This window comes from Malania oleifera, chromosome 12, assembly GCF_029873635.1.
Source record: "Malania oleifera isolate guangnan ecotype guangnan chromosome 12, ASM2987363v1, whole genome shotgun sequence".
NCBI classification, from domain to species: domain Eukaryota; kingdom Viridiplantae; phylum Streptophyta; class Magnoliopsida; order Santalales; family Ximeniaceae; genus Malania; species Malania oleifera.
The window spans coordinates 19,445,703-19,471,654 of NC_080428.1; the positions used below are offsets into that span (position 1 = coordinate 19,445,703).

The 25,952-nt window shown below is 35.9% G+C and overlaps 1 protein-coding gene across 2 annotated transcripts in view; it reads right to left on the reverse strand.

Moving 5' to 3' along the window:
- Positions 1-493: 493 nt before the first annotated feature.
- LOC131144288 (F-box protein SKIP19-like) overlaps positions 494-25,952 on the reverse strand; it is a 57,013-nt gene continuing 31,554 nt past the window's right edge. The window contains exons 2-3 of one of the 2 annotated variants that reach the window (XM_058092839.1): positions 774-1,427; positions 494-627 (exon numbers count right to left, since the gene is read on the reverse strand). In XM_058092839.1, the coding sequence (XP_057948822.1) occupies positions 806-1,427 (622 nt within the window). In that variant the 3' untranslated portion in view covers positions 494-627; positions 774-805. Of the gene's footprint in view, positions 1,428-25,952 lie in introns of both variants that reach the window. The other variant, XM_058092838.1, reaches the window with a different exon arrangement.

A 25,952-nucleotide genomic window follows, 5' to 3' on the forward strand; every position in this document is an offset into this window, starting at 1 on the left:
TCCCAAGAACCAAGGTTAAAAATTGATAGTTTGCAAAAAATTGAATTTCAAACTATCAAGACACCAATGTTAAACCAAATGACAAACACACAAATCTTGAATCAAACCCATCTACAAGTTGTGCGAAGTTACAGAGAGGAACAAGCCGGTTGCACTATATGCCTTGTGGGCTCTAGATGTCCTTGACCTCAATGTAAAGCTGAAACACCATAGCCAACGCAGCCCCACAAGCAAATAAAAAACAGCCTACACAGCTCGACCACTACTAATGCATATGCTATTAAAAGTAGGTCGCACTCGTGGGTTGTGCATATTTGTGCCATGTTTAAAGGAATAAACAAGGACAATAACAAGCAAACCAAATAGATAGGCGCAGAATCTAAAGGAAGTTCTGAGAGTTGGAAGAGGGGACCGGGCAATTAGGCATCGCTGCCCCGCATATAGCAGACAAAAAACACATGCTGACAGGTTGGAATTATAAAACAAATGAAAATAAAACAAAGCATATATATATTTATTGCAGGAAATTGCATATGCCATTCACAGAGAAGCAAATGATAGCCCCACTATGATGCCATTCCAGACTGCTACGGATCTCCATCAAGAAGGCCCCAACAACACCATCAGCTGTACAAAATCAAGCACCACAATCTTATCGAAGAAAATCTGGGCTATATTTCAGAGAAGTGCAATTTTTAAGTTTTCAGTTTTAGCTTCACTGGAAATCTTACAAATTAGTAGAGCAGAAGTTTGCAGGCTTCTGGTTTCCTCACCTGGAAAATTTTGAACTTAAATCAACAAACTATTATTCCAACTTGAAAAAACTGCCCCCATAGTCGGAGAAATCACTGCCACCAGAGAATTCATAGTACTCATCATCAGACAGGATATCAAGATCAGAAAATTCAGATGGGTAGAGCTCATCAAAAGATCCATAAGACCCAAAAGAACCATCATCAGGAATCGCAGCATCAAACTCATAGTCATCTGTGGAGTCATAGGGGCACCGCAATTCTTTAATCCTCTCCGCACATGTTTTCCTCAAATTAACCCCGAGATTAACGTTGAAACACTGGCGCAGGTCAAGAGATTCAAGGTATGGACAACCATCAAGAATGGCCTGCAAGCCTTCATTTGTTAGCTTATTCCCAAAGAGCTGGAGATGGCGTAACTCATGCATGTTTTCTGCAATAGCCATAGCCTCCTCGTCACACTCTATGTGTGGGCGTTTGAAACCATGACTGTTCAGTTTGAACGATTTTAGGAGAGGACAACAGCGACCAACAGCTTCCAGAGCTTCTATTGAGAATGAGCAATAAGAAAGCTCAAGTTCTCCCAGAAATGAAAGCTTTTTAGCTCCTTCACTCAGCCCATCATCTGAAATGCCATGGCAACTCACGAGTCTAAGACATCTGAGATGACTTGATCTGCACACAGGTGAAGGAATGACACAGCAACAATCAGCAATTACATTTATTTTTAAAAAAGTGCATTTAAGGTCATGTGATTGGGCGACCAGCTTTGGTGCAAAATTCATGCCTAAAAATCCAACAAGCATTACAGTCATACCAGTGGCATGAAAAAAATGCAGACATGAAAATGCATGAGCTTCAAATTAACCAGCCATGGCCACATGTGATGAATCATAAAAAAAAGCCAAAAATTGATCAGAGCATGAAAAAAAATGCAGACGTGAAAATGCATGAGCTTCAAATTAACCAGCCATGGCCACATGTGATAAATCAAAAAAACAAGCCAAAAATTGATCAGAGCATGAAGAATAATGCAGACATGAAAACGCATGAGCTTCAAATTAACCAGCTATGGCCACATGTGATAAATCAAAAAAAAAGCCAAAAAGTGATCAGAGCATGAAAAAAATGCAGACATGAAAATGCATGAGCTTCAAATTAACCAGCCATGGCCACATGTGATAAATCAAAAAAAAAAGCCAAAAAGTGATCAGAGCATGAAAAAAATGCAGACATGAAAATGCATGAGCCTCAAATTAACCAGCCATGGCCACATGTGAATGAAAAAACAAACCAAAAATTGATCAGAATGGAGAACTCCCATTCTATTAGTAAATAAATTCTCATAATAATATCTATTACTTCCCTAGAGAGACTTTTATTGAGATAGAATAGTTCAAAACAGTTGTGAAAGGTGCCTTGGTACCAAAAAAACCCAGAGGCAACAAGGCTTTGCCTAGGCTCAAACCAGGTGTCTTCAATCAGGAACACGCCAAGCCTGAGGCAAAACAGGTGCAAGGCCCTTATAAGATGCATTTTTATCTGATTGCTACAGGCTTTATCTTTTTACGGCTTTGTCTTTTGCACATTTGGACCAACTTACTTGTGCAAACTGAACACATAGGTCAAATACCCTCAAGGGAAAAAATTGATAATAAAAACAAAATAAATAAATATGATTGATACTTTCTTCTTCTTCATTAAAATATTGGGATGCATAATTGTTCCATGTGTTTGCCACAGTTCATAGGAGTTGGTCAGCATGTTAAAATATGCATACCAAATACATTATTTTCTTGTACTACATTATGTACATCATTTATGACACTTGACTGTATATATGAACCTTACAGTACTTCTGTTCCTTTTAGTAGGATTGAACATAAAGCACATTATGACACCTACTTGGATTAGCACTTAAGTCACAGTTATCAAGAAACTTGACTGATGTACACGGCCCATTTTGTTGCTCTTATATCACACAGGCCAGGTTTCTTGATAAATGGAACTTAACTGTTAATCCAAGTATTAACCTCATGCACTCCAGGTTCACAACAAGAGAAATAATAGTTCTCGAGTATGAACATAATATACAAGCCTCTAATTGCCCAAGGCTATGAGTGGTTCAATCCTAAGGAAATATGGCAGAGAAGCTGTCAAAAATCCCTCGTTTGACACCAGGGCAAAAGCAATGACATTTTATCACACATTCACATTTTCTTGTCACTGCTGACAATTTAGTTCACTTTATGACTGCTGCAATTCTATTGTGAGTAGATTGTAGTATGGAGTCGAGCATCTTTTTGAGGGATTAGAGACAGATAGTATCGTGATCCAATGACTTGTTATAGCCCTAATCAAGTCTAGCACTCAGACAAGTGAACTTGGTGGTTGCATGGATCATTGGACTATAAGAACAGAGTGGGCAATAAAGCTTTGGAGATGAGGCTTAAAACATTTTTCCATCTACAAACAAGAGGGAGATGATGGACTTCAAATTTATATCTGAATAGGGTTGCCTATGAATGACCCAACTCAATTAGCACATACACTAGTAATTAGAATCCATGCAGTGGCCTCAGTGACTTATTGATACCGTACAGCAGGGAATAGCAGGGAAAGAGAGAAGTACGAGAGAGAAAGAAAGAGCAGAAGGGAGGAAGAAGAAGAAGAAGAAAGAACTATTTGCTGTAGATAGATGGAGAGAGAAGAGAGACATGGATTTGGAATTTTGATTACCAGTAACTTCAACATACAAGTATCAAATCTATTTCAGCATTCCTACCCTACAATTAACTAAACTACTTGGGAAATGGCTTTAGAGGTTCATGAATGAAACAAGGTCATTTTGGAGAAAAAGACCATTTCAAAATATGATCTACAACGACCGAACTTCTAAAGAAGTTAAAGAATCCAATCATGTAGGAGTTGGAGATACAAATGGAACGACTGAGAATATTTTTTTCTCCTCTATCAAATTTGACATGAGGAATTGAGATAATATTTTCTTTGGCATGACATTTGGTGTTGCCCTCTCCTCTTAGCACAAGGTTTCCAGCCATTTTTAGTTCCACAAAGATGCACTTATAGTAGTTGACTCCAACTTTCAGCCAATGGGATTACCTGGGACATCCCACTTGACAAGAAGACCCATGATTAGGAAATTGGAACCATTGTAGACTTCTTTGGCAGCCTGTACAAACTTCGTTACGAAAACATCCCTAACGAACCAAAGTGGACCCTGGACAATAGCGGCAACTCTACAGTCAGTTCCAAAAATAGGAATCTCCAGCAGTAACCAGCAGAAAATTATCCTGGAGGCTCATTTTGAAGACACCTGCCACCACAAAGGTTGCTTCTTTTGCATGGGCTGCAACCCTAGGGAACATCATCATGGTCAACAACCAGCAAAGAAGGGAACTGCCCCTTGCAACAAAATGCAGCTTGTGCAAAAAAGAAGCTGAGACAATTGACTATATGCTTCTACCGCTATAGGACCAGACACATCTGGGATCTGGCCACTGCACTGAACTGGCAGCAATGGGCCACTGGTATGAGGGGGGGAGGGGGAAGAAATCCAGGCAAGGAAAGGAATTTCGGTCAAGTAAGGACAGCTTTGGCTCTTATACCCTGAACCCTTTTTTAGATTGTGCGGAAGGAAAGAAATGGAAGAGCTTTTGAAGGATCAGCTACACCACTGAATATAATCAAAGACAGATGGACTAGCACTAAATATCAGTTGGCATAGTGGATTGTACATTACAGACATCCACACTGTTCTTAAATTTTTTGACACCTATATAACGAGTACTTTCTCTTTTGATACTGTTTTGTACATGGATGGCACCCTTTAATGAATTCTGTTCCTGATTATTTTTTTTATAATAAAAGAAGATATATTAGGAATAGAATATAAAATCATAGGGAGGATACTAAATCCTCAAAAAGGAAAATAAAAAAGGAAAAGAAAAGCAAGAAAATAAAAAGAGGGAAAAATAAAAATAAAAAAACAAAAACAAAATAAAAACTGCCACAATCAGCTAAGAAAACCCCTCTTTAATCGCTTCCCGTCATAGTTCACCAAATGTTTCAAATTAGCTAATTTTTTTTTACCTTTTTCACCTTAGATTTGCCACTGTCAAACCTAACTTCATTTGCTCCTTCATCAGACCACATGGAGCCCAAGTCATCCAACATCTGTTCCCGATTATTAAAAATTAAAAAAATTTAAAAAAAAATGAAAAACGGAAATCACACTACAATTCTACAAGAAGGTATAATATATCAGACATGCACGCTAATGCACATATATTCATTAAGGAACTCTAGAAGACCAGCATGCTTAGTATTCTACCTTTTTGTAAACACAAATATCGCGAAGGAAGGTGGTGTAAGAAGTACAAACGCTGGGGTAAAAGCAATATCTTCAATGTTATAGGGATCTCACCACGGCATAAAGCTCTTTATCATGCATGTTGCATTTTTATTTGCCTCTTAAGAGTTTCTCATTTCCAAATTAAAAACTCTACCTATGCCTACCCAGGAGGCATCATAAGCAACCTCAAACACTACTAAACTATGCCTAAGTACATGTGCTTTTGTTAATGTCTCTAAAAGCTCCAACCGAAAGGATCAATGAAACTCCACTTTCTTAAGGCAATCAAAGATGGGAGCCATAATGGTGCCAAAACCCTAATAAATCGCCTATAGAAAGTAGTCGTGAAAGCTGCAAACTTAATAAATAGTCCTAATCTCAATCCACTTCTTAATAACTATTCCTTGCTCAAAAACCAAAAAAAAAAAAACAAGAGAGCACACTAGGATGGAGAAAAATACATTTTGTTAGGTTAGCATATAACATAGCTTCCTCAAAGTGACAAAACCTAGCTTGATGTCAAGCAACAAAGATTTAAATGGAAAGAGAGATATATGAGAAAGAAAAGAAAAGACTTTGATGAGAAAAATAAACACAGATTCTGAATTCAAATTGATAACTAACTCCATCATACAATTACTAAAAGCATCGATACTCCATAGTTAACTAACAAGCATGATTACAAATTAACCCCAACAGAATAGAAAATTGCACAACAAGAAGAACTAATACTTGCATCCTAATGTTCTAATTATACACCTAAAATATGTATGCTGGATAGGCAGCCTAAATAATGATTGCGGTTCTCTCATCCTCTCTTAGTTATTTTCCTAGGTGAACTTTGGATGGGGGAAGGATAAACAAGCTACGTAAGAATTCACTAAGGGTCTGTTTGGTATCGTTATTGTTTCCTATTTCTCCAGTGAAAAAACATATTATAAAAACACATTTTTTCTGTTATCAGTTTTCTGTATTTGTTGCCGACTTTTAGCTATTTTCCAAAAAACTGGAAACCAGATTTTTTGGTTTATTTTAATATCCATAATAACTTTTTTTGGATTAAATTATTCATTTTATACACTTAAATAAAAATAAAAAATTAAATGACATATGAATTTAAATATAATTAAAATAAAAATATACATAAATTTTGAAAAATAATAATAAAGCCAATTACAAAATACTTTTACTATTTTTCAATTGTCATGTCCAATAAATTTTTTATTGCAAAATAAATTTTGAAAGTAGAACAATTAAGTAAAATAATTATAATAAGTTTTATTTTTATTATATTTATTTTTTTAAATGCGTATTATTTGTAATTTTATTATTTTAATCATATTTTTATAATATTTTGATTTAAAGATGAAAATGAGCATTTTTTTAATTAATTTTTTAATTTGTATTAGTTTCATAAAAACTAAATAGGTTGTTGGTTTGTAGTTTTTAGTTTCCGTTTTGGGGTTTTTTTTCGTTTCTGGTTTTTGTTTCTCTAATTTTTGACGGTGATACCAAACGGCCCCTAATTCTCATATGCTCTCTTCTCTCTTGCTCTCATATTTCCAGAATTTTATTTTTTGGATTAAAAAACAATGCATTAACAACAATCTAAAGGGATACAGTGGGGGGAGAACAAGAAGTTCTCCAAACGACAAAAGAAGACAAAAGAAAACAAACAAAAAATTATAATAATGCTGCCTTCCAATCTCTAACCAGGTAAGAGATCACACACAGATTGGGAGGAGATTACGAAATTCTACAAGTATCTGTTTACAGATTGACCTAGTTGGTTTACATTGGAGAGCCTCGATTGGAATCCCATCAAGGTGAGGTCAGATCACTAGCTCAAGAGGCCAAAATGAAGAACAATTTAGGAAAATAGTGTTGGAAATGTGTAGGAATAACCTCCCCCCCCCCAGCTCTAACGAATTCACAATGGCATCTTATTAGGAGAATTGGGAGATCTAGCACAAGGACATCATGAGGTTTTGGGGGGAATTTCATAGAAATGTATTTGTGGGTATCAGTGCAAACTCCACCTTCCTTACCCTTATCCCAAAGAAAGAGAGATCTAATACTGCTGATTCAAGCAACCACTAGCTACCCTGTGAATGCAAGTGAAAGAAACCCGAATTGCAGTCCCTAAGGCATGGGTATTCAATCCTTATTCTAGTAATGTGGATTCAGGCAGGTTGTTCAATTTAAGAATGAAAATCTGTTTATGATTGTACTCCTCTAATCCCCTATTAGTTATTTTCCCAGATGAACTTGGAAAGGTAAGGACATATAACTTATCTCTTACTCTCTTCTCTCCTGCTCTCATTATTGCTAGAAATTTGAGATAAATTCTCAAGGTGTGGACACCCCATCCTTATTCTAGTAATGCAGATTCAAGAAGGTAGTTCAATTTCAGCAATATCCTGAGAAACTTTCTTTGTAATGATTGCAGTCCTCCCATCCACTCTTAGTTATTTTCCTGGATGAACTTGGACAGGGGAAAGGACAGATAAGGCATAAGAATTAACTAATTCACTTAGTCCCTTCCCTGTTTCTCTCATTATAGCTAGAAGTTCGAGACAATTCTCAAGCTGTGGATACTCGATCCTTATTCAAGTAATGTTCAATTTCAGTGATATCATGTGAATAATTTCTTTGTGAATTGTGATTATTTGAGCAATTTCTTACATATTTGGAGACCTTACGTGAAACACCTCAAACTGACTTCGCAAGATTCAGTTGAGTGTTTCCATGAGGTATGGGTATCATGTTGGCCTAACAAGGCTTAATCTCGTTTTTGATAATAACAAACAAAGAACTCTACTTGTGCGTTTAAGTGAAGTTTTAGGTTTTATATCTTACAAGCAATATGATAGCACAATGGAAGCAAAATGGATCTTATTTAAAACTTAAAAGCCATGAAGGATAAAAGCTAAATGAAGATTGGCTAAAGCTTGGATGAAGTTATAGCTTCAAGACATGAGGGCTTAATTTCTATTTGATGTGTATTGTATTAGAAGTCTCATGTAAGTACTTCTCAATGTTAAGATTGTGTACGAAGCTCATAGGATAAAATTGGACTTACAAACCTATTTCAAAAACTCGGAAAATGTCTTTTCGAAGTTTAAATATCTTTTCAAAAAGATTACAAATGAGTTTTGAAATAAAGAACATTGAATTCACAAGAATCTGAACAAACTGTTCTGGCAACAGTGAGTTCGGGCTACCGGACTCTTGGTCCATTCGACCGAAGTGGTACTGCCATTGAAAAAGCCAAGACAGTGTTGGTTCGGGCGACCGAACAAGAATGTTTAGGCAACTGAACAGGTTCGGGTGACCAAAGTCAAGGATCGGGCGACCGAAGTGCTACTGCCTATTTGAAATTCCTATTTCTTAATGGTTCGGGCAACCGAAGCATAAATTCCGGCGACCAAAGTGTCACGGTTTAAATTATAAACAGTGCGATTTCTTAGCGTTTTCAAAATATATTTTTTCTAAATTTTGGGCAAGTGATCAGATTTCAAAACCCACTATTTAAGGGCAAGCCTAATCGTGTTAGGGCAACCTCAATCAATCCAATCGCACATATTATTCATCGACTTCAACTTTCATAGCTGCTGTGCGCTATTCTTCACTGCTGAAAATCAAAATCTGGTTTTTGATCTTCGTTTTTCATATTTCTTAGTCCAAAAAACCTAGATTTCTCTTGAGCTTTATTACATCTTATTGTTGAGAGGTCATTTGTGTTTTAAATTGTACAAATCTGCTCTTAGAGAGTTTTCTACTTCTACGAAAATCTGTGGCTGTATTGCTTTTGAACTTTCGATTCAGGGATAGAATCGAACAAGCAAGAGGGTGTTCTTGCTTGATAGGTGTCTCTACCTACTGAAAAGAGAGAGGGAAATCCACCTATTGAACGAAGAGAATAAAGGAAATCCTCACAGCGGGTTGCTTGAGGCAAGGACATAAGCAAGCCTCCGAACCTCATAAAAAATCTTGGTATTCTTCTTTCCCTTAAATTTCTTTACTTTCTTGCACTTATAAATTGATTATTATCTGCTGTGAATGAATTAAAATTGATTTGGGAATTGTATGAATGCTGAGGTAAATTTGTGGATACTTTGAATGATTTAAATTTCCATTGTAAATCAAACGCTGCTGAAATTGTAAATTCAGAATTGAGTTATTCGGCTGAGATAATTTAATATTGATTGATATTGATTGGTAAATTGTTCAAATTCTAAAATAATATTTGTATGGTTAAATAATCTTATTGTCAATATTAATCTGCTATAGTTACACATTCAGATGAGATTTAACTTGCCGGGATTGATTGTTATTGGTTAATTAACTGTTTAAATACAAGAACAAATACTTGTGATTGATCATATTGGTATTGAAATTAATTAGTCAAGAATATTGTTAATATTGAGATTTGATTATATATTTAGGATTGCTGATTGGTATAGCTGTTCGCTGCTTAGTTTTTCGTCGTGATTGAAATAGTAAAGGTACGTGATAATTAAGTTTTAAAATGAATCAATCTTTTGCGTATTAAAATTTCAAAATACCCAACTCACCCCACTCTTGGGACTACACCATTACTTTCAATTGGTATCAGAGCATAGGTTGTAACATATCCTAATAGGTAGTTGCACAAAGATCACAATGGCGAACCTACGTGTATCCCCATTCGGTGAAGGACATTCCTCCACTAGACCCCCAATCTTTTGCGGTGTAAATTACACCTTCTAGAAACAAAGAATGAGAATATTCTTACCAGCGATGGATTGGAGAGTCTGGACAGTCATAATCCAAGGGAACTATGTTCCTTCTAAGATTATTGTAAATAAGGAAATTCTTAAGGAAGAAAACAAAATGAATGAGGCTGACATGAAACAATTACAAATAAACTCTAGTGCAATGAATGTCCTGTATTGTGCGTTACACGCAAACGAGATTAATAGGATAAGGGGCTGTAAGACTGCCAAGGAAATCTAGGAAAAGCTAGAGATAACATATGAGGGAACCGTAGATGTTAGGGATAGCAGAATAGACATGCTCACTAGTGAGTATGAAGCCTTCAAGATGAAGCCAGAAGAATCTATATCGAGTATGTATACTAGGTTCACCCACATTATAAACTCCCTAAATGCACTTTGGAAAAACTACTCAACATACGAAATGATTAGGAAAATCCTTGGTGGACTTCCACCTGTTTGGGAACCCAAGGCCACGGTTATAACTGAAGGTAGGAACCTAAAAGCTATAACCTTAGATGAACTCATTGGGTAACTTCTCACGTATGAGATAGACATTAATACAAGATCAACTGAAGTTGACAAAGCTAAGAAATCCATTGCACTTAAAGCTTCCAAGGAAAGCTCGAGTGACGATGAAAATGAAGAGATGGATGATGATGACCTAGCTTTATTCACTAGACGACTAGGTAGATTCTTTAAAAAGAATAAGAGATTTGCTAAAAAAATTTGAGAATCTAAAATGGACAAAAGAGAAACAAGCAAGAAAGAAACTAAAGCAGAACCTCCAACATGTTATAATTGCAAAATAGGTAGGTCACATAAAACTTGACTGTCCACAGCTCAAGAAAGAGTCTACGAAGAAAAAGAAGAAGGCAATGAAGGCCACAACTTGGAACGACTCCAGCTGAACAGCTCGGAAAGCGAGTCGAGTGATCAGGAAATAGCAAACCTCATGGCGTTAAATGATGAGGTAAATTCTCATTCAAACTCATTCAATGACTCTAGTGATGAATCTTGTATTGAATCTTGTGATAGCATGTCATCATACACTGAAATACAAATCAAACTATTTAAATTGCATAAAAGCTTTGTTAGAGTGTCTAAAAGAAACATCACACTAAAAAGCGAGAATAACATGTTAATCAAAAAATTAGAGTCAATTAACTCTGTTGAAAAAGAAAAGGACTATATATTGCTGAACTAGAGAGTAAGATCAACAAGATATCAAAAGAACTAGAGAACGTAAAATTACAAGTCACTTCTAAAAATGAGAAAAACTCAAAAATAACTAGTCTAGAAAGAAAGATAGAAGATTATTGGCCTAACAAAGCTTAATCTCAAGTTTTGATGATAACAAATTGAGAATACTTAACTTATTTGTTTAAGTAAGGATTTAGGCTTCAAAAGTGTTCTTAAGATCAAGTTCAAGTGTTTGAAGAGAATGAATGAGGATTGTACTTAAAGACATGAAAGATGATGAAGTTTATTGAAGAAAGAGTTCAAGATGGACACAAAGAATGGAAGCTAAAGCATGAAGACTAGAGCTTAGATAGTCTTATTTTACAAAAGTCTCATGTAAGTACTTCATAATTTCAATATGGATGTTTTGAAGCTCTTAAGAATATCATTGACATAAAGACCTACTTTTAAATCATGGAAAATATTTCTATTAAGTCTCAAATAAATTTTACAAGATTAAAGCTAAGTTTTGAAATCAATTTTTGAAGAACACAGTATTAGCAAGAGGACAGGCAACTGACATATTATCCTGATTAATAATAAAGCAAACAGATATGAAGCAGCCAACTGACCCTCTAACATTTAGTCAACTGATTTAACACTGATCTTCAAAACATGCTGATTTTAAGAAGCTCAGGCGATTAACCCTCGGGCCTTAGTCAACTGAAGTACATGTTTAAGTTTTAAACAGCGCTGATAAAGTTTCCAAAATTGATTTCTCAACTCCCAAACAAAGAGGAAACTTGGGGAAAACAGTAAGAAATTTTATCACTCTATAAATACTTGATATTTTCGAAAATTATACACAACATCAAAGCACATACGAATCAAATATTTTGAGTTATCTTGCTTAAAATCTTTCTGAAACACTGCTGTGCTATTGCTGATTTAATCCACGGATTTTTAATCTATTTTGCTAAGATTCTCAAATCTAAATCAAAACCCTGGTTATATTTTTCTGAGTTTCATCTTCTATATTGTATTTTGATTGAAGTATACTGAATTTCAATTATACAAATCTGCTCTAACTAAGAATACTCCTTGTACGAACAAAATTGTTTCTTGTTTCTATTTTTGTTTGACGATTTAGCATTGTTGGATCGTTGCCTAGAGAGAGGGGTGTTCTCATTAGAGAGAAATCTCCACCTCAAACGTAAAGAAATTCGAAATAAATTCTCACAGCGTGTTGCTTGGAGCAAGGACGTAGGCCGCTGGCCGAACCTTGTAAAAAATCTGGTGTTCCTCTCTTCTTCCCTTAATATCTTTAAATTATTGCAAGTATATCAACTGCATGTGTGATGATTGCTAAGAACTTATTGGTTATTGGGAATTGCTAGAATATTGATCAAAGGAACTATATTGATTGTTTGTTGTTGGATTAAACAATCAGATTATACTTAAATACTAAATTGCTAAATATTGGGAGCTTACTTAAATTTTGATTTTAATTGTTATTAGAATCAAGTAATTGACTGGTTGTATGATTGAAAATATTTTGAACACTGAAGTTTTAAGAATACAGCTGATCTTGAATATTGTTCATTCATAGAAGATTGAATTTGCATTGTGATAATATACATACAAAGAATTGTTGATTGTGTGGTTGCTGATTAGTGTTATTGTGTTTGTGTGACTGTTGGATAAGCTATTTGTAAACTAAAGTTATTAAGAAAATTTTAAAAACCCAATTCACCCCCCCCCCCCTCCTTCTCTTAGGAGTACACCTAAATTCTTAATTGGTATCAGAGCCCTAGGTTGTAGTAAATCTTAAACTAGAAGCTACATAAAGATCCCTATGGCACACGTAGGTGTATCCCCATTTGGCGAAGGCCAATCTTCATCTAGACCACCTCTCTTCTACGGTGTTAACTACACCTTCTGGAAACAACGAATGAGAATATTTTTACAAACCATGGATTGGAAGGTCTGGAAAGTAGTCACACATTGTGACCTCATTCCCACTAAAAATATAGACAATACCTAAAGAAGAAAAAGAAATGACGGACAATGATATAGAGATGCTGTAGATAAACTCAAGTGTACTGAATGCACTATATTGTGCTTAGGATGCCAACGAATTCAATAGGATCATGGAATGTAAATCAGCTAAAGAAATCTGGGATAAGCTTGAAACTACTTATGAAGGAACAGTTGACGTGAGGGATAGTAGAATTGACATGCTCACTAACGAGTATGAGGCGTTTAGAATGAACCCTGGAGAGACTATCACTAGTATGTACACTAGGTTCACCCACATAATAAACTCCCTTAATGCATTAGGGAAAAACTACTCTACCTATGAGATGATTCGAAAAATCCTTAGAGGACTTCCACCAGTTTGGGAAGTCAAGGCCACTGCCATAAAAGAGCGCAGAAATCTCAAGAATACCTCCCTAGATGAATTGATAGGATCACTCCTCACATATGAGATGGTGATAAATGAACGAAACACTGAAGGTAGCAAACAAAAGAAGTCAATAGCTCTTAAAGCTACAAAAGAAAGTTCTAGTGAGGAAGAAGACAACGAATTAGACGATGATGATAGTCTTATTCACTAGAAGACTTGAAAAATTATTCAATAAGCACAAGAGATTTGCTCGAAAATTCAGAGACTCAAAAACTGATAAAAGTGAAACTAGAAGAAAGAAACAAAGAATGAACCTCCTACATGCTATAACTGCAAGAAAGTTGGACATATAAAACTTGATTGTCCACAGCTAAAGAAAGATGCAAAGAAGAAGAAAAAGAAAACAATGAAAGCAACCACGTGGGAAAACTCAAGCTTAAGTGAATCAGAAAATGAATCAAGCGATCAAGATGTGGCAAGCCTATGCTTCATGGCAAGAGACGACGAGGTAAATTCCTACTTTAGCTCATCTGACGATTCTAGTGATGAATCAAGTAGTGACTCATTTGAAAGCATGCCTTCATATAGAGAAATTCGGGCTGAACTATTTTCTTTGCATAATAGGTTCATAAAAGTAACCAAAAGAAACATAGCATTGAAAGAACAAAATGAAAAACTAATGAACAAACTAGAAACATCAACATTAGCTAAAAAATAAAAAGACTCGCTTATTGATGTACTCATGAGTAAAATCAACAAGATGTCTCAAGAACTAGTAACCCTGCAAGTAAATGGCAAAAATATAAAAGACTCAAAAATATGTGATCTTAAGAGTAAAATTGAGGATCAAAACAAAATAATCTACAATTTCACTAGAGGAAAGGAGAACTTTGATAAACTGGTTGGATCGCAAAACATGTCCTTGGATAAAGAAGGAATAGGATTCAATGGGTAGGTACTGGATTCTGGTAGGGAACTAGATCAGGTTCTTCTGGAGGAAGTAATCTTTCTTGACGAAGAATTTCAAGAGCTCTGTCATAGATCCATAGGGGCTTAGGTTTAGGATCTGGACGCTGGATTCCTATTCATGGGCTGCTTGGGTCATCAGGCTTTTTGTGAGGAAAAGGTTTACAGGATGGTTTGGTTTCCTTCTGGTGTGATTTGTGGCAATCGCAATCAGGATCACACATTAAAGGGTCGACATCCCAGATAAAATGTAATTCAATTTTGTCAGTGTAGATGGGAGATCCATCTGTATTAACACTATTGATGGGAATGTCATCTTCAAAAGTGACAGGCTTTATCATCAAGGATTGGAAGACCGGTGGTGTGCTGGAGGAAGCACCATTTTTGGATTAAACACAGTTTTCACGGTTCCATCCGGCAGTCTCTGAAATTTCGGATCTGAGAGATGAATAGGTACTGACTAGTGGTGAAGTTGTTCATAGCTAGTAATCCATTCCAAGGGGATTAACTGCTTCAATTCGTCTCTAGGGATTTGCCGTGGTATCTACAGAATGGTTGGCACTTCATCTTCTCTTTCAACAGTGATCAGAATAGTGTTGTCAGACTATCCCGGAAGGGGAAGATCAACAGCATGATCTTGAAGTCTGTAAATAAGCTAATGGTGAAGAGTGGCCATGTAAGCAGAAGATATCTGAGGAGCACCAGTGATTTGAAGCTGAACCTTTATGCAATTCTTCAAATTTTTATCCCTTAAAGGAATATTGAAGTTTGGGAAAAAGGTGAGGCAGCGCTTTCAACCAGCTTGAAATGTAGTGAGAGAAGTTCTGATTGCAGCATGCTCATACTAAGTATAAGTAGTGTTGAGGAGAGTGATCCTGGCTGTAACAGGAAGTCCTTTTCTGCCATGTAGAGTGAGGAGAAGACGAACAGCTCCAAAGTGAAGGCGAGTATAACCTTCTCTGATCCATTGGCTGATCAGATCTTGGTCAAGCTCAAGATCAACATACTGTTCTCTAGAGGATGCTGGGATGAGGCATTTATCAAGGGTTGTGGTCTGAACGAATTCTTTGACTTGAGGTCTATTATGGGATATGAGAAGAGTACGGACTTGGTTAGCTAAGGATTTCTTTTTTCTGAAAATATTGTAGGGACTTACAAGTGGAAGAGAGGTTTCCTGAATCTAAGCAGAATCAAGAATATAAGAATATTCAAACTAAGTTGGTAATCTTTGAAGAAGTGGTTCTTTTTATGGAAGGAGGAAGAGAGATTGAAGAAGAAAGTCTGGCTGGGGTAATTTCCGAACTTTGAGGGTGAGAATCCATAGGTGAAGTTTTTCTCTTAAACTATTTGTACCTCGTTCTTCTAAAAATCACTTCTATGATCTTAACTCTCCTGGTCTCCAGGAAAGAACATGACTCTAATACCACACGAGAGTCGGGGAGCCCTTTGACCTTCCTAAGGAAAGCAACCAATCTAAGACCACATCTCCAACACAGGCCTTCCCATGGCCACTCAAACAGAGAACTCAGGTCTTTCAACCAAAGCCTCAAAACACTTTGCAAGCACATCTTCCACAAATACCTACAAACACACTACGTGTTTCTTGTGTAAGAAAAAAGGGGCACATAAAGTTTGAATGTCCATACAAAAGAAAAAATGTTAAAGTCAAGAAAGTATGGAGAGTCCAAACTAAAACTAAAACTAAAACTAAAAGACCTAAAAAGGCTTGGGTACCAAAAGTAACACCTTAAAACCCTTCTTGTAGGTATGTTTTAGTACCACTCCATCAAAAGAGAAATGGTACTTGGATAGTGGATGTTCAAGACACATGACTGGAGTCAAGTCCAAGTTTACCTCATTGATGCTAAAGAATGGTGGACATGTCACCTTTGGAGACAACAAAAAAGGCAAAATAATCGGCATCGAGAAAGTTAGTAAAGAACCCTCCTTAATTATTGATGATGTTTTATTGGTAGATGGGTTGAAACATAATCTGCTTAGCATTAGTCAATTGAGTGATAAAAGTTTTTGATGTAACATTTAAACAAGACAAGTGCATAGTTGAACATAGAGAAAAGCATGACACTTTGTTCATTGCAAATAGGGTTAACAACGTATATTGCATAAATTTTGAAAATCTAATATCTCAGGAAGTCACATGTTTCACAGCCTTGAATGAAGCCAGCTGGTTGTGGCATAGGAGACTAGGACATGCTAGTATGGATCTATTGTCCAAATTAGCTAAAAAGAACTTAGTCAAGGGTTTACCTAGCACTAAGTTTGTTAAGGATAAGGTCTATGATGCTTGTCAGCTTGGGAAGCAAACTAAGACAAGTTTTAAAAAGAAGAAGCATATTTCCACTGGTAGGCCTTTAGAACTTATTCACTTAGATTTTTTTGGCCCCACTAGAACACACAGTCTCGGAGGAAAGCAATATGCTTTCGTCATTGTTGATGACTACTCCAGGTTTACCTGGGTACTTCTCTTATCCTCCAAAGACGACGTGTGTAAGATGCTAATTAACCTATGCAAAAATCTCCAAAACGAAAAAGAGTATGGAGTTCTAAACATCACGAAGTGTGTAAGATGGTAATTAACCTATGCAAAAAGCTCCAAAACGAAAAAGGGTACGGAGTTCTAAACATCAAAAGTGATCGAGGTAGAGAATTCAAGAATAAAGATGTTGAGAAATTCTCTGATGAATATGATATAACTCACAACTTTTCAACACCTCGTACTCCTCAACAAAATGGGGTTGTAGAAAGGAAAAATAGGTCGCTTTAGGAAATGGCTAGGACCATGCTAAACGAGCATAATTTACCTAAGTATTTATAGGTTGAAGCGGTAAACACCGCATGCTATGTGATGAATAGAGTCTCTCTTAGGTCAAGCCTAGATAAGACCCCCTATGAGCTTTGGAAAGGAAGAAGACCAAACATATCTTACTTTCACGTATTTGGATGCAAATGCTTTGTTTTGAATGATAAAGAGGACTTAGGAAAATTTGATGCAAAATCAGACGAAAGAATCTTCTTGGGATATTCAATGAATAGTAAAGCTTTTAGAGTCTACAACAAAAGGACCCTTTCAATCATAGAATCAGTCCATGTAGCCTTTGATGAAGCAAACCCATCCTCAAAACCATCTGATATTGAGGAAGCTGAAATTAAACAAAGAATAGAAGACTTAGAGATTCAAGAAGTAAAAGATGAAAGTAAGGAATCAAGCTCATCCTTGGATAATAGCCCTCTAGATCAATCTAAATTACCTAAAGAATGGAAATTTGTAAGAAATCACCCAAAGGACCAAATCATCGGTGAACCTTCACAAGGAGTATCCACTAGGTCTTCGTTGAAGAATATGTGTAATCATTGTGCGTTCCTATCCCAAGAGGAACCTAAGAACATAAACGATTTATTAAATGATGATTCACGGATAGTAGCCATGCAAGAAGAGTTAAATCAATTTGAAAAAAATAAAATGTGGAAATTAGTTCCTAGACCCACTGATCACTCAGTAAAGTGCGTAACAAGGCTAGATTGGTAGCTCAAGGTTACAATCAAGAAGAAGGAATAGACTACAATGAGACCTTTGCTCCCGTAGCTAGAATGGAAGCAATAAGAATGCTACTAGCCTATGCATCTCACAAAGATTTTAAACTTGATCAAATGGATGTGAAGAGTGCATTCTTAAATTGATTCATAAATGAAGAAGCATATGTAGCACAACCTCCAGGATTTGAGGACTTTCATTGTCCTAATCAAGTGTTTAGATTAACAAAAGCCTTATATGGCCTAAAACAAGCTCCTAGAGCTTGGTATGAGCAACTAAGGGGCTTTTTGTTGGAAAATGGCTTTTCAAGAGGAAAAATGGATAGCACCCTGTTTATTCAGTCTAAAAATAAAGATATGCTTATCATACAAATATATGTGGATGATATCATCTTTGATGCTACTAATAAGGACTTATGTAAAGACTTTGCAAAATGCATGCAGGACGAGTTTGAGATGAGTATGATAGGTGAGTTGACTACTTTCTTGGTCTTCAGATCAAGCAAGCTAAAACTGGCACTTTCATTAATCAATCGAAATATATAAGAGACCTGCTCAAGAAACTTGATATAGAAGGTGGAAAGTCACTGGGGACTCCAATGAGTACTTCTATAAGCCTTGACAAAGATAAGCAAGGAAAGCCGGTAGGTATGAAAAACTACCGAGGCATGATAGACAGTTTGCTCTATTTGACTGCTAGTAGACCTGACATCATGTTCAGTGTCTGTATGTGCGCCTATTTTCAAGCAGCTCCTAAAGAATCACACCAAATAGCTGTCAAGAGAATATTTAGATAATTGATAGATACTATTGATTTAGGTATGTTGTATCCTAAAGACACAGGCTTCGAAATGATTAGTTATGCAGAAGCGGACTATGCAGGATGTAAATTGATCGAAAAAGTACGAGTAGTACTTGCCACTTCCTAGGACGATCTCTTGTGTCTTGGTTCTCCAAGAAACAAAATTCAGTGGCACTATCTTCTGCGGAAGCAGAGTATGTGGCAGCAGGTAGCTGTTGTGTACAAACTCTTTATATAAAACAACAATAAAAGGATTTCAATTTGAAATATTCGGCGGTACCAATAAAATGTGATAATACCAGCACCATTAATATTTCAAAAAATCCCATATCTCATTCAAGGACTAAGCATACCAATATTAAACATCACTTTTTTGAGAGATCATGTGCAAAAAGAAGATATCATACTTGAATTCGTAAATACAGATGATAAATGGGTAGACATATTCACAAAACCTCTTTTAAAGGAAAGATTCATCTCTATAAAATGAGAGCTAGGATTATTGCATAGTAGAGAAGTAATTTGAAAAGGATAAAGGATGAGTAGTTTAGTTAGGAAGTAAGTCAAAATACTGAAGGCCAGGCGACTGATAACTTACCCTTAGTCGACTGATCACTCTCTGACTTACTTAGTCTTTTAGGATCAGGCTCATCAGTCGACTGACCCCTTGAGGCATAGTCAACTGACTTGCTACTGGTTGTGAAATTTTAGAGAAATACAAATGTCAGGCGACTGACTCTTCGAGCACAGTCAACTGTCCCACGGCAGTATAAATATTAACTGTTCGAAAAACCCTAATTATTCACTCCTCAGTCTATTGACCCTGCTTCTCTTCTCCTCTAAACTCTTTCTCCTTCATCCACAAGTGTTCCCACATGAAAAATCCTCCAATTAAACCTTGCAATACATCCTCCTACTTCTTTCCCATCGTATTTTTTAGGGTCTCACCATTTAGTTTCTCCAAAAATCATGCCTAGAACGAAAACCACAGCAAATCTAGGTTCTACCTCTAGGACAAATGACAGCACCAGCATTGAACAATGGCTAGTGACACCCCACGCCAAGCAACTCTATCGGGAACATATTCGTGCTACTGAACCCATACTCGGTAAGTTTCAAGATGTTGCATTTTTTAAAGAGGATTTTCCCGCCATTTTGCCTATGTTCAAAGCTTTAGGTCGGTATCATTTTATTACATATCAAGCAAAAGGAATGTATCCAAATTTGGTTAAGCTCTTTTATGCCAATCTGATCAAAGGAGAAACAGTGACCTCCACCCAGGTCATGGATAAATCATTTGCCATTACTCCCCAAAACTTAGCTGCCGTTCTAAAAATCAAAAAGGGAGAATTTGAGTGTCCACCTCTTGGCCAATCATGGTTTATTGATCAAGACTTTACCCCTGAAGAATTTCTACCTTTGGTTATGACTACAGACCCTGTCTACTTTGGTCATCCTCCACTTTATAATCAACTGAACTTGCAGGCACAAATCCTACAAAAGCTCATTACTTACAAATTACAATATCTTGCCTAGGATAGGATCTCATGATCACGTTTCCTATCTTGATTGTTGTGTAATGTGGTGCCTGCTTAAAGGGAAAAAACTTGATTTACCAAGCTTAATTTTGAAATGGATGATTTCGCGTGAAGAATCCCAAAGAGTAGTTCTTCCATATGATGGAATTCTAACTCTTATTTTTTACCATCTTAGAGTAGCCACACCATCCACATTGTTTATCAAGCAAACCCATTATGACATATTTTCTTCTACCGCAATTAAACAAATGGGCTATGAACGACATGACCAGGGTTGGTTTCACAAAGGTGGTAGGAGACGTAGACAAGCTCCTAAACCACAGCAACATGCTCAGCAACCTGCACCTCATGCGGATGATACTGCTTCCTGGTTTGTTGCCTATCTGCAGCAGATGACTAATCTTTGTGATAAAGTACGTACAAGTTTTAGCTCTCTACAATCGAGTTATACTTCTATTGACCAGCGACTTGGCCGGATTGAAAATTATATGGCTGAATCATCTTCTTCACGAGGCAAGGCTCCTATGGAGACAAGCTCAAGTGAAAATGAAGATGACGATGATGATGAGGAAGGAACTGATGATGCAGATGATGCGTAGTCATTTAAATGAACAATCTTGGCTTGTAATATTTGCATTTGACACTATTTTTTTATGTTTTTCTTATGCTTTTATCATTTTCAAATGCCATTTTGTTGATTTTTGACTATCGTATTATGCATGATGAATGATCTATTTTGGTTATCATACTAAATACTCAGTTTTAGTCATTATGCTGGTTACATGCTTTGCACTTTGCACACGATTCTTGTTATCTTTCTCTTTTTGATTGATGTCAAAAGGGGGAGAAGTTTGGGCAAAATTGAGCATATGAAGTTGTTTGTATTGAGCAAATGAAGTTGATATGAATATGAATTTGTTTTGAGCAAATAAAGTTGATACGAATATGAAATTGTTTCATTTGAGCTGAAACTGAGCATAAAGTTGTTTGAGCTGAGCAACATTATGAGCATGAAATCTAATGATGAAATCTGATATTCCTGATATTATGTATATATTTCATTCAGGAGGAGTTATATTTGATAAATGATGATATCATATGAATTCTGATATGTAATCTCATTACTTTACAGATCTTGTTAAGAATATGTTTATTGTAAGGGAGAGCCTTATTAAGGCTTATTCACTTTTGCGCTTTATTTGTCATCATCAAAAAGGAAGAGATTGTTAGCCTAATAAGGCTTAATCTCAAGTTTTGATGATAACAAATTGAGAATACTTAACTTATTTGTTCAAGTAAGGTTTCAGGCTTCAAAAGTGTTCATAAGATCAAGTTCAAGTGTTTGAAGAGAATGAATGATGATTGTACTTAAAGACATGAAAGGTGATGAAGCCTATTGAAGAAAGAGTTCAAGATGGACGCAAAGAATGGAAGCTAAAGCATGAAGACTTAGAGCTTAGATAGTCTTATTTTACAAAAGTCTCATGTAAAGACTTCATAATTTCAATATGGATGTTTTGAAGCTCTTAAGAATATAATTGACTTAGAGACCTGTTTTTAAATCATGGAAAATATTTTCATTAAGTCCCAAATAAGTTTTACAAGATTAAAGCTAAGTTTTGAAATCAAATTTTGAAGAACATAGTATTAGCAAGAGGACAGGCGACTGATGTTTTAACATCAGGCGACTAACATATTGTTCTGATTAATAATAAAGCAAACATAATTGAAGCAATCAACTGACCCTCTAACATATAGTCGACTGATTTAACACTGGTCTTCAAAACACGCTGATTTTAAGAAGCTTAGGCGACTAACCCTCGGGCCTTAGTCGACTGAAGTACATGATTAAGTTTTAAACAGCGCTGATAAAAGTTTCCAAAATTGATTTCTCGACTCCCAAACAAAGAGGAATGTTGGCCTAACAAGGCTTACGAATCTTATTTTGATGATAACAAATCAAGGGAATTTAACATGTGTTTGTTAAAGTGATAATGTTTCAGAAAACAAACATATAAGTTCAAGATTGAATTTTCAAAATTCTCACAAGCATTATCAAAGGAGAAAGCTTACCAGATATTGAAGCTCGGATTTAAAAGAGAGATGAAATCTCAATGAATATTGAATCATAGACAACACTAATGAAGTTTGAAGCATATTGAGACATGAAATCAGGATGGACTCAAAGAAATGGAAAAAGCATGAAGACTTAGTGCTTAAAGTGTTTACATTTAAGAAGTCTTATGTAAGTACTTCATTCAATATCAATATGGATATATGAAGCTCTCTATGATACATTATAGACTTAGAGACCAATTTTTGAAAACCCCGGAAAATGATTTTCAAAGTTACATTTGATTTTTTCAAAAATTAAGGATTCAAAGTATTGAAAAATTGAAAATTGTGAAAATTTGATAGCTCAGCCGACTGACCAGAAAGCCCAGTCGATTGACAATTTTTTTAACTGAATTTCTGCTCCGATAGAATGGACCCAGTCGACTGACCCAGCCGACTAACCCCAAACAGAATAGGCCCAGTCGACTGACCTGCAAAAATTTTAAATTTTAAACAGCAACGGGAAATTTCCAAAAATAAGTTTTTGAATTCTAAACGTTGTAAAAACTTGGGAAACACTCCAAGTAACGTAGGAAACAAGGAATTACTTTCTAGAACTCTATAAATACTCCCTAAACCCAAGGATTTTTACTACCAAGCAATACAATCAGCATTCAAGCATTGATATTGCAAATTCTTCTAAAGCGCTCTCCTACTAAAACTCTTGCTGAAGAATACTACTGATATTTTGCTGATTAAAAGCCTACGGTTATTGATTTGCTACAGCGTTTCTCAATTCTAAGAAAGAACCTCCGGTGATATTCATTCTTGAGCTTCATATTCTCTATTTGATATTTGATTTGAAGTATATTAGTGCTCTAACCTGTACTAATCAGCTCTGTTTTGAGAGTGTCTTTGTACACCAAGAATTTGTTCTTGTTTCTTGTAGTTCTTTGACGGTTCAAGGTTGGTTGGATCGTTGTACCAAGCGTGGGGTATCACTTGGAGAGAGGGCTCTACCCTTAAGGAGATTCCGCCCAAAAAGGAACGGTATAGTGGAATCCTTAGGTGGTCTTGCCTAAGGTGAGGACGTAGGCTAGGCATAAGCTGAACCTCGTAAAAATATCGGTCTCACTCTCTACCCTTTCTCTTTAAATTTCCGCATATATAAATTGTGTGGTGTGTATTTGAGTGCAGGAAGCTAAAAGCTGAGATTGAGAAGACTTTTAATTTAGGGGGGTACGTTGATTAATCTTTTGCGGAAACCTTAAAGGGAGTACGTTGATTAATCGTTTGCGGAAACCTTAGCTAAAAGGAAGCAAACAAAATTTTAAACAGGGCTTTAATCAAAATCAACACAAGGCTTTCATTCAAACTCTACTTTGGGTTTTTGCAAACACTGAATATTGCAAGGAGCTGCGGCTTATACATTGGTATTTTGATTGGTTGATTAATTGGTTGTTTGGTTGGTTGATTAATTGATTGTTTGGTTGGTTCATTGTCATTGAATTGTGTTGATATTGAATTTTGGGTTGATCAAATTAAAAATTAAAATCAAACAACTCTTGTGTGTTTGCTAAACTTACTAAAGGTTGTGAATTTGTAAAAAAGACTCAAAATAAACTTTTAAAAACCCAATCCACCCCCCTCCTTGGGACTACACCTTAGTTTTCAAGGAAGCTTGGGGAAAACGGTAAGAAACTTTATCACTCTATAAATACTTGATATTTTCGAAAATTATACACAACATTAAAGCACATATAAATCAAATATTTTGAGTTATCTTGCTGAAAATCTTTCTGAAATATTGTTGTGCTATTGCTGATTTAATCCACGGAATTCTGATATATTTTGCTGAGATTCTCAAATCTAAATCAAAACCCTGATGATATTTTTCTAAACTTCATCTTCTATATTGTATTTTGATTGAAGTATACTGAATTTCAATTGTACAAATCTGCTCTAACTGAGAATACTCCTTGTACGAACAAAATTGTTTCTTGTTTCTATTTTTGTTTGACGATTCAGCATTGTTGGATCGTTGCCTAGCGATAGGGGTGTTCTCGTTAGAGAGGAATCTCCACCTCAAACGGAGAGAGGTTGTAACTTCACCTCGTAAAGAAGTTGGAAAGGAATTCTCACAGCATGTTGCTTGGGGCAAGGACGTAGGCCGCTGGCCGAACCTTGTAAAAAATCTGGTGTTCCTCTCTTCTTCCCTTAATCTCTTTAAATTATTGCAAGTATATCAATTGCGTGTATGATTATTTGATTGCTGAGAACTTATTGGTTATTGGGAATTGCTAGAATACTGATCAAAGGAACTATATTGATTGTTTGTTGTTGGATTGAACAATCAGATTATACTTGAATACTAAATTGCTGAATATTGGGAGCTTATTGAAATTCTGATTTTAATTGGTGTTTGAATCAACTAATTGATTGGCTGTATGACTGAAAATATTCTGAACACTGAAGTTTTGAGAATACAGCTGAGATAAACCTTGTGAATCTGAATATCTCATTGAAGACATATTGCAGGGTATTTGAGATCAATCTTCTGAAATCCTATCTTGATATTTCTCTTTGAAATTTACAGCTGATCTTGAATATTGTTCATTCATAGAAGATTGAATTTGGATTGTGATAATATACATACAAAGAATTGTTGATTGTGAGGTTGCTGATTAGTGTTATTGTGTTTGTGTGACTGTTGGAAGTTAAATTGAAAAGGGCAATACTTAACTAAGGTATTTGTAAACTAAAGTATTAAGAAAATTTTGAAAACCCAATTCAAACCCCCCCCCCCCCCTCTTTTCTCTTGGGAATACACCTTAATTCTCAAAGATCAATCTAAAATCATCTACGACTCCACAAAAGTAAAAGAAAATTTTGACAAACTAGTTGGATCTCGAAAGATGTCCTTAGACAAAGAAGCCATTGGATTTAATGGAATAGAAAATAGGAGGAAAAATAATCTTTACATGGGCTATTTTGTAAAGAGTCTAGAAACTATGCAAGCACCTCCTCAACCAATGCATACGCACACACCACATGTTTATTGTGTAAGAAAAAGGGACATATAAAATTTGAGTATCCATTTAAAAGAAAACATGTTATAACCAAAAAGGTGTGGAGAGTCAAAGAAACCTCTAAAACTAACCTAAAAGGACCTAAGAAGGTTTGGGTACCTAAAGCAACAACTTGAATCTTTTTGTAGGTATGTTTTAGGTCCACCCCTTCAAAAGACAAGTGATACTTGGACAGTGGATGCTCAAGGCATATGACGGGAGATAAGTCCAAGTTCACATTGTTAACCCTAAAGCAAGGTGGACACGTCACTTTTGGAGACAATGCTAAAGGTAAAATTATCGGCATTGAGAAAGTCAGTAAGGAACCCTCTTTAATAATTGAGAATGTATTATTAGTTGAAGGTTTAAAGCATAACCTGCTTAGCATTAGTCAACTTAGTGATAAAGGATTTGACATAACATTTAAAAAGGATAAGTGCATAGTTGAAAATACTGAAAAACATGAAATGCTGTTCATTGCAAATCGAATTGAGAACG